This window comes from Rhinatrema bivittatum, chromosome 10, assembly GCF_901001135.1.
Source record: "Rhinatrema bivittatum chromosome 10, aRhiBiv1.1, whole genome shotgun sequence".
Lineage (NCBI taxonomy): Eukaryota > Metazoa > Chordata > Amphibia > Gymnophiona > Rhinatrematidae > Rhinatrema > Rhinatrema bivittatum.
In genome coordinates, this window is record NC_042624.1 from 14,048,044 (window position 1) to 14,061,957 (window position 13,914).

General features: G+C 47.3%; 1 protein-coding gene across 2 annotated transcripts in view; it reads left to right on the top strand.

Annotated features, from left to right (window-relative positions):
• CFH (complement factor H) overlaps positions 1 to 13,914 on the top strand; it is a 633,102-nt gene that overhangs the window by 190,795 nt on the left and 428,393 nt on the right. For both annotated transcript variants that reach the window (XM_029617534.1, XM_029617535.1), the window contains exon 7: positions 7,747 to 7,920. In XM_029617534.1, the coding sequence (XP_029473394.1) occupies positions 7,747 to 7,920 (174 nt within the window). The remainder of the gene's footprint in view (positions 1 to 7,746; positions 7,921 to 13,914) is intronic.

A 13,914-nucleotide genomic window follows, 5' to 3' on the forward strand; every position in this document is an offset into this window, starting at 1 on the left:
AAGAGACGACTGAGGGGGATTTGATAGAAGACTACAAAATCATGAAAGGACTTGAACAAGTTAATGTAAATCAGTTATTTACTTAGATAATAGAAGGACCAGGGGGCACTCCATGAAGTTAGCAAGTAGCTCATTTAAAACAAATCAAAGAAAATTCTTTTTCACTCAGCACATAGTTAAGCACTGGAATTCATTGCCAGAGGATGTGGTTATGATAGAGGTGTTTAAAATCATGAGAGTTCAAGAACGGGTAGATGTGAATCGGTTATTTACTCTCTCGGATAGTAGAAAGACTAGGGGGCACTCCATGAAGTTAGCATGTAGCACATTTAAAACTAATCGGAGAAAGTTCTTTTTTACTCAACGCACAATTAAACTCTGGAATTTGTTGCCAGAGGATGTGGTTAGTGCAGTTAGTATAGCTGTGTTTAAAAAAGGATTGGATAAGTTCTTGGAGGAGAAGTCCATTACCTGCTATTAAGTTCACTTAGAGAATAGCCACTGCCATTAGCAATGGTTACATGGAATAGACTTAGTTTTTGGGTACTTGCCAGGTTCTTATGGCCTGGATTGGCCACTGTTGGAAACAGGATACTGGGCTTGATGGACCCTTGGTCTGACCCAGTATGGCATTTTCTTATGTTCTTATGTTTGTGTAACTGGGTTTAAAAAAGATTTGGATATGTTCCTAGAAGATAAATCCATAAACTGCTATGACGGTAATTAATAAGCAATAGTAGCTTGTGATCTGTCTAATGTTTGGGTTCTTGCTAGTACTTGTAACTTGGATTGGCCACTATTGGAAACAGGATACTGGGCTTAATGGACCCTTGGTCTGACCCAGTATGGCATATCTTATTTTCTTATGTTCTTATCTCCAGATCAGGACCACTCAGACACTCACCCGTGTCATCTTTTCTGCAGAACAGTCCCACTCTAGGACCATATACTGTAGATGGCATCTTTGATCCAATTTTCATAATAATATTCCCCCTCTAAGAATGGGTAGTTTTTCAGAGAATGTCCTCAATTATTTGTAAAAAGTATTTTCATGCTTGGGCTTCCTGGCTATCTCCATTACTTTGCCTACAGCCAATATAAGAAATGCTGTACCCCGAGAGATTCTGCTGGGGCAAACATTCCTTTTACTTCTGTAATTGACTTTTCTTGGCAAGGAAATCAGTGAGCTCTTCTGTAAAAGTGCTTCCACTTGGTGCTGAATCACCTTCTCTGCCAGCCGCTCCTCACACTAGAAATTTTCAAGGAGTGGCCCCTTTTGTGGCGCCCTTAGATAACATGTTTAGTATGGTGGCAAACAGAAAAGACAATCAATCATTCCTATCACTTTTACATTCTCCAGACTAGTGACTTCTTCTATTATGCTTATAGTCTCTTGCAGACCTGAGCCCAAGGGGATGTTTTGCACCAGGTATTTCCTAGCAGGGTCCACTACCTCACCTCTACACCAGTTTTCAAGAATGTGCAAAACCATTGTTAATTATATTTATTTATTTATTTTTATAGAGGATGCCACTAGAATACTACACAAAACTTTTGGCATGATAGACTTTAATTTTCATGTAAATAGGCCACAAGTTCTATTTAAACCCTTCTGAGGTATTTTACTTCACCTTTGCCAAGGGAGGGGAAATCACTATAGAATAAAATAGTTTAGATATATTTGTGAGTTCAAAATTATTTTTTTTTTGGGGGGGGAGGAGGGGGAGGGTGTCAAGACAGCATCCCCAATCTTTAAGGAAATAATTGAAAGCCCATTACTTTCAATTGGCTTCCACCTAAAATCCTGTGTTATTATGATTAATGTATGATATTGTTTTATTCTATGCTTTGTATTTTGATTGCTTTATTTTTACTTTTGTTGTAAACTGCATAGCACAGTTTGTCTGTTATAGGCGGTATAAAAAGAAGGCTGTTTATAAATAAATACATAAACACCAATGCTAAAACTATGGCCTGTATCCATTCCAGGAGGCCCCTGATCATCCATATCCTTCTCATCCTTCCAGAGACCCAAAACACAGTAATGACACCAAGTAATGTTTAAAAGATTTGCTAGAAATATTGGCGATGAATACAATGCTCAGTTATAGAGCCAATGCAGGTAGAGAGTGTGATAGAGAAATAGTCCTTACAAATGTTTCTTGCGCCAATTATTTAAACTTTATTGGAAGTGCAGAACTCCACTCGCAGCACCACCTGTCTGCTCTTTGATGCCCCCCAAGGGTTGGCACCACAGCCAACCACCTATAGGGGTCATTTTTCAAAATGCGATAAGGCGTTTTTGCATGTGAAAAGCCCTGTTAACGCATGCGATCGCACCATATCGTATGGTGCGATGCAAATAGGAGGAATTAGGGGTGGGTTAGCCTGTCTGCGAAGAGCTATTGTACAGCTGTAACGCCGATTTTAACTACACCTCTTTCAAATGCGTTAGGCTGTGTGGTAAGGTTTCATTGCCATTTGCAATGTCTCCCGTAAGTCCAATTTCAGCTGAATTGACAGCTTCAGAGCCTGGGGGGGTGGGGAGGGAGAGAGAGAGAGAGAGAGAGAGAGAGAGAGAGAGAGAGAGAGAGAGAGAGAGAGAGAGAGAGAGAGAGAGAGAGAGACTGGCCATAATATCATGGCCCATAGGCAGGTATTTGTATCCCTATGGTAGGCCCACCTAGTAACTCGAGGTGGGGATTAGGTAAGAGTGTAGGGGTTAGGGACCACTTTGACATTCTACGTGACACATACGAACAGAACAGTGGTCACTTGTGAAAATTTGCTGGCCTTGCTTGATGGACTCTCTACCTGGGTAACATCAAGCTAGGTTGAGAGAACATTGCCCAAATCTCATCTTGGAGTGAGTTTCCTCACTCCGAAGGCCAGCAAATCTTCACAAGAGACCACTGTTCATAGGTGTCACGTAGAATGTCAAAGTGGTCCCTAACCCCCTACACTCTTACCTAATCCCCACCTCGAGTTACTAGGTGGGCCTACCATAGGGATACAAATACCTGCCTATGGGCCATGATATTATGGCCAGTCTCTCTCTCTCTCTCTCTCTCTCTCTCTCTCTCTCTCTCTCTCTCTCTCTCTCTCTCTCTCTCTCTCACACATTAAAAATGGTCCCTCAGTGGTTGAATGCAGGAAATACAACAGGTCTATCACTTAGCTCTTCACACAGGTAATAAATGCTATATTAGCATAACACACACCCCTTTTGCTATCGCATGCGGTACTTACCGCATTTTGATAAATCCACCCCTAAGTTTGGCTAATGGATGCACGGTCCCTGTTCAGAACCGCCAGTCATTGTGAAGGTGGCAGTGGTACCCTGTGGGTCTAGTTCATGAAAAGTACTTCCAGCTCTCATGGAGAAAATAAAGCTCCCTGCTGACTCTCAGTTCATTTATCTCAAATCGGCTTCCAGGTCTCATATTTCTTAACCAAATCTGTGCTGCTGCAGCCTCTTTTTCTCAGGATCCTCAGAAGCACAGGTGCCCTGCTCCTATTTCTTGTACAAACAGACCCCAGACAAACAGGGACAAATGGGAGATTCAAAAGCCAAATCAGCATTTATTTTTAGTTCCTGGTTGACTCAGCAGGAATCTCAGCTCCAATTGGCTCTCAAGGTCAAGTGATCCTTTTTTTTTCTCCTTTAATTTGATGTTGCATTCAGTCTCACTGCTTAATGCTTCAGTGTTTTGTTTTTTTTAAGGCAGTATTTAAAACTGCAAAACAAATGTTTTTAACTTTTAATAGTTTATTGATTCCTCTTTTCCATAATGCCAGGGCAGTTAGAGGCTGAACTCCCTCAAGCTCAGTAAACAAAATCTTAAACACCAGTTGAAAAACCTCATTATGGCTTCTGGTCCAGTCCTGGTATAACATAAGCTCAGGGGGCCAGGAAGGCATCATTTTGCGAACCAGGTCACAGCTACATTGGAGGACATTTTGGACACCAAACTGTACCTTTTAATTGATTTGAAATATTCTTTGTGAAGAATATAACAAAAACAAAAGCAAACACAATGAAACCAGAATCCAATATCACTCAATACAGTGTTTCAAGAACAAGTCAAATACATAGGATTACAAAGGATACAGAAGAGTCAAACAGTGGGAGTCACACCTGAAACAGAAAAAAATCACACCCCATATATTTTTTTGAGTAGGACCTTGGCTATCTTTTTCTGACACAGCCAACTCATACTTAGAATACAGGCACAGAGTATTTTAGCACAAATTCATGTCCAAAACTGAATTGTCTTTCTAGGGATGCAAAGTAAGTTGAAGTGCAACTGAAAGCATAAAGCCCAAAGGTAATTTATCCTGATGCAATAACTAAATTCCCAAGGCCAAAGACTTCCAAATAACAATTTTGTAGGAAAGAGATATCTGAAAATGCAATACAGCAAAAATATGCTCCAAAATCTTGTCCTTGTAATATTGCAAATTAATACAAAAATCAGAGAGCAAACCGGCAGAATTATCACAAGAAAGGCAGATTATCCGTGGACTGCACACATTTGACAATTTTGACAGGTATCCACAGAACCCAATCGGCTATGAAAAACATGGATTTTCATAGCCCATTGTGATATTCAAATTATTTTGTCCCAGAATTTAGACCAACTCCATACCAGCATCTTTCTCCCACACCTTCTCAGTACCCACACCCCTGGAGCTAACTTTGTTTCAAAAATTTATAAAAACTAGAAACAGGCTTGGTGAAGGCAAAAACCACAATACAAGTTGACTTTTAGTGATGATGGTCTGGTAGAGCAGAGAAATTAATGTTATATGCTACAATATAATTTGAATTTGAAGCAGGCAAACTATACAGTATACATCTGGTGTAAGGCTTAAATGATCATTAGAAAGCACATGAGCTAGACACCATATACCTTTACTGTATCAATGACTTCATGGGATAGGAAGCATATTAATTTGAAATTTAGCATTATACCACAATGGAGACTGGAAAAGTGAAAGCCCAGATTGATTCTGTTAGAGAGAAAGTTGAAAGCTGCAATAATAGCTGAAAATAGAAAATTGTCTTTGTTAGAGAGAAGAGGGACATTTCAATGAAAAACCACAAAGGAATTGAAGGGAACACTTCCTTCAACAAAAGCCAGACAGGCTTAGCAGCAATCAGATTGTCAAAAAGCCACAATGAATCCTGTCACAATATAAAAGCTTTATGATATAAAGCAAGGTTTGGGAAATTAACCCCACCTAGATCCATTGGAAGTTTCAGATTCTTCAAAGCAATATGAGGTATCTAACTAGAAGAGTTTCCAGATGTTTGTACAATCCAGCATGAAAAGGCAATGGAAACACTGAACAAATGTAGTTTATCTTAAGAGAAATGACAATGTTTATTGCTTCCATCCTACTCTACCATCTAAGGTACTGAGGAGGTAACTTAGTTGTAACATTTGATATATTCTGATTAGGATGGGCATCAGGAGAAACGAAATAGGAAATGAGATGAAATTTCCTATTTCACTTTGGATTGTTTTCAAAATGCAACAAGTTAAATTTAAATTCCAAGAATCTCGTTTTGTTTTGAAAACATATATTAAAAAAGAAAGTCAACAGTCAAGCCTAGTCCCAAAATCGGGTCCTCAGCTAGGGAGTAGGCCGAGTCCCAAAGCAAAGGTCCCAGCATAAACCCCAGCACGACTCCGGCACCTCGACCTAAGCCTAGGATAAAATTGTGGGCCTCACCTAGGCAAAGGCCATGAGCTGAAAAAGGAGCTGTGGCCTATGCCCAAGCAGGATGCCCGAGTCTTGGCCTAGGCCCTGGCCAGATGCTGGGGCCAGGCTGAGACCCAAGCAAAGGCCCAGGCCTGGTAAATTTCCTGATGACCCCCACCATACTTGCCAAATCCAATGCTGTGTCCTTGCCTGATCATGATGTTGGGGCCTTGCTCCAAATCCAGACCTGAAGTTGAGCATGTCTGGAGGCCTTGTCCTGATACCGGGGCCTCGGCCAAGACGCAGACCCAACACCAGGACCTAGCCTGGAAGCTGGGTCCCAATGCCTGGGCATCAGCCTAGGCCAGGACCTAGGCCCAGGACCAATGCTGCAGCCCAGCCCGGAGGCTGGATCCAGATACAAGGACCTCAGTCCTATCCCAGGCCTGATGATGGGCCTGGCCCGGAGTCCAAGTCCTCATCCCTGGGCCTTGGCCTATGCCAGGACCTTAGCCAAGGCCCAATGCCATGGTCCAGCCCAGAGGTCAGATTCTGATGATGGAGCTTCGGCCCAATGACAGAGGCCTGGCTGAGCCCAGGCCTAAAAGCTCTTTTTAGTCTTCTTTCTTCAGCTCTTCTTCACTAACTGATGCCATCCACTGGGCCGTTTTGCCAGAGTTAATGAACTCCTACACAACCTCCCCAGGAGAGGGGGCCATTTTGATATATGGCAGTTACAAATAACAGACTGAGCTCCTAACTTAACCAGTAACATTTTAGCCACCTAAATTAAATTGATTTTAAGTAAAATCTAGTTGTTAGATCCTATATCTAAGAGGTGAAAATTTAGCTGCCTAGAATTAGGGTGCTTAGCCTTTTGACACTTAAACTTAGCTATTTAGTGCTGGCAGAACTAGCCAGCTAAGTTTTCTCCAGTTTATTCTGAATGGGGATTGGTTCCATCTCAACAGTGCACTGAATAATAAGTGTTTGAAGGCTTTGTTGCTACTGCCAGTGATGGAAACAGCATGTTTCAGCTGAGAATAGGAGGTAAGCCTTTATGCCCTTCCTGCTTCCACCTGGGAAGTTTCGGGGGGCAGTGTTTTAAGGCATCATGGAAGATGGTAGAAGAAGGGGAGAAGAGAGGGTCCATTGGGTGGGTGGGAGGAGGTTCTAGGGGCTGTCAAAACCTGAGATGCATTTTTAATTGGGCAAGTGAGAAGGAGGGTTCTTGTGAATTTATATTTAATCTGGTGGGCAGAAGGACTATTGGCTTCAGATAAGTTTTAAATCAGGCAGGAAGGGTTCATGAGGGGGTGTCTGCTCTTTCACTTCATTTTGCTTTGGGCAGGTGGAAGATAGATGGTTATTGAATACTGGCTGACCAAATATCTACTTGCATTTGCAGTGCCTAGATTTGGCCAGACCAGTTAGGCACCTAACACTAGAAATCAGCACCAGGTGTTTAATTTATCCCACCCAACCAAATCCCATCTCTAAACATGCCCACTTTTAGAAGTACCTACATTTAGTCACCTATTGAAAAAAATGGTAACCAGTGGGAGTAAATTTTAATTAGGCAGATTTAAAATCCTAACTCCTTAAGGCCTGGATTCATCATTCTTCGCAGAATGATGAATCCTGCAAAAAATGGTGGGGGGCAAAGGGGGGGCGGGCCTGCGAAAGCTGCCAGCTTTCGCACCGAATAGCGCCACCGTGAAAGGTGGCGCTATTCGGCGTGCTACTGCCGATGATAATGTTAGTAACATTATCGCTGGCAGCGAAGCCACCTCCGACTCCACCCCCTCCCTGACTCCTCCCCTCCCCCTAATTTGCATCATATCGCATGCGAAAAGACCCTTTTCGCATGTGGTATGGTTTTATCGCGCGCGTTAGGGCCCTAACGCATGCGATAAAGCTTTAGAAAATAACCCCCTAAGTTAGCTGCCTAGATTTTTGGAATGTCATCCTCATTATGCTTTTGTTTTATAATTTACTGTCTTATTTTCATATGTTCCATTATCCATTTTTCCCTAGAAATTGTGTGTTATTTCCAAAATGTGGTCAACGGCAACCTCAATCCAGAAAGAAATGTGTACCGTGAAAATGAGAAAGTTAATTTAATATGTGATCCTGGATACCAACCAGAATACAGGGATGACTTCCCCAAATGCACAAAGTCAGGCTGGACTCCCCCACTAACATGTATCCGTAAGTAGCTTATGCACCGGTAATTTTACCAAGTTTACCAAATGTCTATTAATATTATGACAGTGAAAAGCAAAATCAAACATAAAAAGCAAACTGAAAGTTAAGTTACACTTTCTGTTGATTGATGTGGAACATTCTATGGCTTAAACTGGAGACTCATTATATGAGATATGGCTCAAATTAAAGCATCAGAACTGAAATGACAGTTATGCTGGGGTTTATGTTTGTTTCTTGCTGAAACACAACTTATTTCATTAGTAAAACAGAGTGATGTACATAACAAATTAATGTAAATAGCTAACAGATTAAAACTCGCTGTAAAATATTAACATAAAAATGAATAACGCAAGTACTCGGGACCAGTCGTTCAGGCACGCCCTTCAAACATTTCACCATTATCAAAACAAATTGAACACAACAACAAGTTGGAATAAATAAGGCCGCAGTTTATTAAACCTAACCCGAGCCACATTTAACATTGGTATAAAATTAAACTCTCCCCCCTCCACCTCCTGTGCCGCACGCCATTCTTCACCTACCATCGCGGCCCAATGGTAAGCATCTTAGGGCCCCCCCCCCCTTTCACCTACCCCGCCACATCCTCGGCGAGGGTAAGTTTGCGGCCTGAGCATCGGCCCCCTCTTGCTCTTTAGGCCTTCTCGTGCAGCAGCCCCAAACTGCACGAGCATTACCACTCCCTCCAACGTACCCTTCCCCACATACAAATAATACATAACCACATAGGGCTCGGGTTTACCGCCTACTGCGACAAGCCAAGAACAAGGCAAACAGAGCGTAGAACAACTGATAGGGTGGGAGGGAGGGAAGCAAAATCGCCTCCTCTTTCGTCGCTGCCGAATGCCTCACTAACTGCTCTTCACTAGCCCTGCTTCATTAATGGACTCCTGCTGTCCAATGGCAGTGCAGCTTTTTAAATTGCCTGCTGCCATTGGTCCCCCAGTCCCCACTCTCCTACACGCACCCCCCCCCCCCCTTTTCTGTCTGTCTGCCTTACCTCCCACCCGCTCCTGCGTTATTTTCGGCGACCCCCAGGACAAGCCCGGATCGCCTCTTTTAACGCAAGTACTCGGGACCAGTCGTTCAGGCACGCCCTTCAAACATTTCACCATTATCAAAACAAATTGAACACAACAACAAGTTGGAATAAATAAGGCCGCAGTTTATTAAACCTAACCCGAGCCACATTTAACATTGGTATAAAATTAAACTCTCCCCCCTCCACCTCCTGTGCCGCACGCCATTCTTCACCTACCATCGCGGCCCAATGGTAAGCATCTTAGGGCCCCCCCCCCCTTTCACCTACCCCGCCACATCCTCGGCGAGGGTAAGTTTGCGGCCTGAGCATCGGCCCCCTCTTGCTCTTTAGGCCTTCTCGTGCAGCAGCCCCAAACTGCACGAGCATTACCACTCCCTCCAACGTACCCTTCCCCACATACAAATAATACATAACCACATAGGGCTCGGGTTTACCGCCACAAACAAGGCAATTAGTTGCCCTTGTTCCCCCACTGCGGCCCAACTTGCAACTGCGAATGAATGGCTTCTTCCAAGGCATTATTAAAGAGGTCCAAACCAACGTCAGAAAGATGAACCCCGTCGCTAAGGAAATAACCCTCCAGGACCTCCCAAGACCAGTCATGTCTGATCCAAAATCCCCCTTCCCGCACCAGCCATTTGCCAATTTGGCGATTCAATTTTTTGACCCCGGAGCGCCACAGAGGCTCCTCCCGGTGACGCAGTCGAATGATGATGTCAGACCATCCGACTTTAGTACCCGGTAAGTGATTCAGGAGAAACGCTAAGTCCTTGCGTATAATTTTAATGAACTCACGACAAGTGAGCCGCCCAATGTCATTCCCCCCCAAATGAACTACTAAAATGCGCGGGAATCCGAAAACTTCTACGTTGCCTTGCAAGAAGTCGCATAAAGCATCCCATTTCAAGCCCCCTTTTCCAAGCCAGCGCACCATGCCATCCGTCTGCGCAGCCACGCGCAGATTCTCCCCGTAAGGGCGCCGCCGAGCTCGACGTTGAGCCCGATGGACAAAAGAGTGGCCCACAATCCAAGCACAATCTCGGGGCGATTCAGCAGCCGCGAACACGGGGGTGTCTGAAAGAGAAAAAACAGCTATCAGTAATCAAGGCCGCCGACGGCTGTCTCCCGACCCTGGCCCTTCCGGACGTATCTCTTGAACACCGGCGACCTCCACCTACCCAAGGCTTGAATGCGGGCCGGCGCCCACCCCAACTCAGCCGCCACCGTGGCCGCACCGATGCGAAAGGAATGCGAGGTATAACGTCTCGCGTCCCACCCAAGGAGAGTTACTACCCGCCGCAGCACCGCCGTGAACTGAAAGCGTGTGAGCGGAGTCCCGTCCGCATGTACTAAAAAATGCCGCCGAGTCGGAGGCCGCAATACCACATACCGCAGAGCGGCGCCGACTGGACAGACCAGGGAATGGGATGCACGTGGTAAGGATACCCACGCTCCAATACCCGAGTGGTCCGTCTTGGAGCGCTGAAGGCGGAGCGTCACGCTATGCGCATACAACCGGACATCATCCACTAGCAACCCCGCCGTTCCAGTGTCGCCTTTGGACCGCGCCACGAGCTCCCCGAGCCTGAACGCCCCAAAGAAAGCCCACGTGAAGGCAAGCCGGAATAATGCAATCTCGCACTCCGACAGGCAGATCCTGGGCAATGCTACTGCAAGCCGGAACAAGTCAGGGAAGCGAATAGGCCAACGCCTATCCCTCTGTCGGCCTACACCCTTGCCCCACCCGGCCAGGAGCTTGCGCACCAAAAAACTACTGAACGGGCCAGCGAACCCCGCCAGCTTGCGAAAGAAGGCAAAGCCAGCTAAATGACGCCGCACCGAAGCGACCGTGAACCCCGCCCGTTTAGCCCACAGGATAAAGCCGACGACATCGCCTTCCCGCACCGCACCCCCTTGCCACCCGGAAGAAAGCAGAAAACGGGATACAAATCGGTTGCCTGATAGGTAAGCCTTCCATGTAGTAGGCGCCACAGAGCGCTGGAGGAGGTCCGACGTCACTAATTGCCAATCGTCCACAGGGATACCGGAACTCTCTCCCCGAGAGGTCGGGCGTGCGGAGCCGCTGCTCGAAAGACGTCCCACTTAAAACGAGAGAGAGCGTCAGCAATGATGTTCAGAGTGCCAGGAACATGTCGCGCTTTAACATTAACATTCCAGCGGAGACACAATATCACCAATTCTCTCAGTAATGCCGACACCTTTGGACACCTAGCCGCCAGCTTATTAACCACCTGCACGACTCCCAAATTGTCGCACCACCACACCACGCGTTTGTTAGCTAAATCGTCCCCCCACAGCGTCAAAGCCACAAGGATGGGAAATAGTTCCAGAAAGGTGATATTCTTGACCGTGCCGTCAGCGACCCACTGCGCCGGCCATCGTTCCGCGCACCATTTACCCCGGAAATAGAGGCCAAGACCAGACGCACCCGCCGCATCAGAATAAAGGGACAGGTCCTCATTAGAGACCTCAGGCGTTTGCATGATGCACACCCCATTGAAGGATGCGAGAAAGTCCTCCCAAATGGTCAGCTCGTCCCTGACCGCTTTAGTAACACGTATAAAATGATGTCCAGCCCGTACGCCCGCCGTCCGCGCAGAGAGACGGCGAATGAACGCACGCCCAATAGGTATGACCCTGCAGGCAAAATTAAGGGAGCCGATTAGTGCCTGCAACTGCGTTAACGTGACCTTCGCCGACCTTTTAACGAGCGCGACTAGGCCCTGCAGCTGAACTAGCTTGTCAACCGGCAACCGGCAAGCCATGGACACGGAATCCAACTCAATGCCCAAAAAGGTGAGCCGGGTTACCGGACCTTCCGTTTTGTCATGAGCAATTGGGACTCCCAAACGCTCGGCGGTATGGAGGAAACCAGCTAGTTGACGACTACACTCATCGCCGTTTCCCGGGCCTACGAAAAGAAAATCATCTAAATAATGGACGGAAGCCTCACAAGCATTGTGCGTGTTCGTAGCCCAATGCACAAACGTACTAAAAGCCTCAAACAGGGCACAGGAGACAGCACATCCCATGGGCAGGCACCGATCCACAAAGTAGTGACCGTCAAAATAAAAACCGAGTAGCGGAAAACTATGCGGATGAATGGGTAGCAAACGAAACGCCGACTCAATGTCCGCCTTTGCCAGGAGAGCCCCAGGACCAGCCGCGCGAACCAACGCCACCGCATCGTCAAAGGAGGCATATGTAACGGCACAGGCCTGTGAAGGGATAAAATCGTTGACGGACGAACCTGCCGGGGCCGACAAGTTAAGAATGAGCCGGAATTTACCTGGCGCCTTCTTGGGTATAACCGCCAAAGGCGATAAATGCATCACTTCAAAAGGCTGGCTGGAGAAAGGGCCCGCTATTCGTCCTAAGGCCATTTCCTCAGCCAACTTGGTCCTAACTACCGAAGCCAACCGAAACGCTGAACGGGAATTTCTAGCCCGCCCCCCATACCCTGGGCCTTCATAAGGAATGCGAAAACCAAAACGAAAACCTTCATCAAGAAGCCGAGCCGCACGACGATCCGGATAATGCTGTAAGGAAGCAAGCAGCGCACTCAAGTGGATCGGAGAGTCGGCCTTGCTAAAAATGTACCAGTCAGTTGGCTCCTTTGCCGGTCCCAGCAGTTTGCCCTTGCGGGCATCGCAGGGCGGAGTGAGGGCCGCCACAAGTGGCGCACGCATGTCTAAATTTGCAGTCGGGAAAGAGACAGGTAAGTTTATTGAACCGCCAACATATGTCGGTTGCAGCACCCGAACGTTTGCTCCCAAGGTCGGTTTTTCTTCCGGGGCCAGTCCGAAAGGACTGCACAGCCGTGACCACAGCGGGATCCGGGTGCGCCGGAGCAGTCGCTCCCCCCGTTTTCAGGCCACTCCGGTTGGACTGCACGCCTTTGTTAGTCATTTGCGTGAGCCATAAGTGAATATCCTGGGACCCCCAGGACATGAACCTGTTTCCCGCCATTTTGTCACGAAACTTTTCGTCGTAGTTGAGCCATGCCCAACCGTCGTAGTCCTTGAATGCGCCAAGTATACTGTCCGCATAAGAGAGTAAGGAGCCGTATTGAGAAGCATCAAAATGACTAACCACACTGGCTAGCCGAAGGAAACCGCGTACCCAGTTAACAATATTTTTGGGGATTCGAGGCCCGGTACCCCGCCGCGTAGCTCGTTTCTTGGCTTTCTTGGAGCCTTTCTTTCCCCCCCTACGCCCCTCCAACAACTTAAAAATGTCAACAAATTTTCTTTTCCGAATGCGTTTGACCAGCCTCCTAGGCACCTCTTCCCATAATTCGGTCAAAGATGCCAATGCAGGGTGGCCAACATCGCATATTGGACCCTCGGATCCGGCTAGCCTCGTGCGAGCCGTGCTTTCGCTGGAGCTAGAGGCAGAGGAGGCAGACGGGGAACGAGAGGCAGGACGGGACCTCTTACCCCTAACTCGGACGCCGGAAACCCCCGTGGGGGCTAGGGCCTTACCTGCAGCCGCCTCGTCCTGGGCAACGGCGCCGCTCCGGGTACCGGGTGTCGCTCCAGTCACAATCCGATCACGCCAGGCCTCCCGGTGAGAAGGACCGGGACGTTCATCCTCCGTATGGACCGCAGTCCCTGCAGCCCTGGCAAGCGGACCGCCTCTTCGGAAACCGGATCCGTCTCCCTCCTCGCCAGGAGGAAATAGTAGGCCACCCGAGGGGGGGGGCAGGTCCTGAGTGCCACGTCCCGAAACCCTGGCTGTCCCTATGGGGGGGCTCAGAAACCGGGAAAAACCCGTATCCGGCCTTGGCCATCTGCTCGAGGAAAGCAGACACCGCAGCAGCGTCGTGAGGGCTGCTGAATGAGATAGGGAACAGGGAGGCAAGTGAGGCCGGGGGCGCCCCGGGGGGCAGGGGGGCACCCGCGGCATTTAACGCG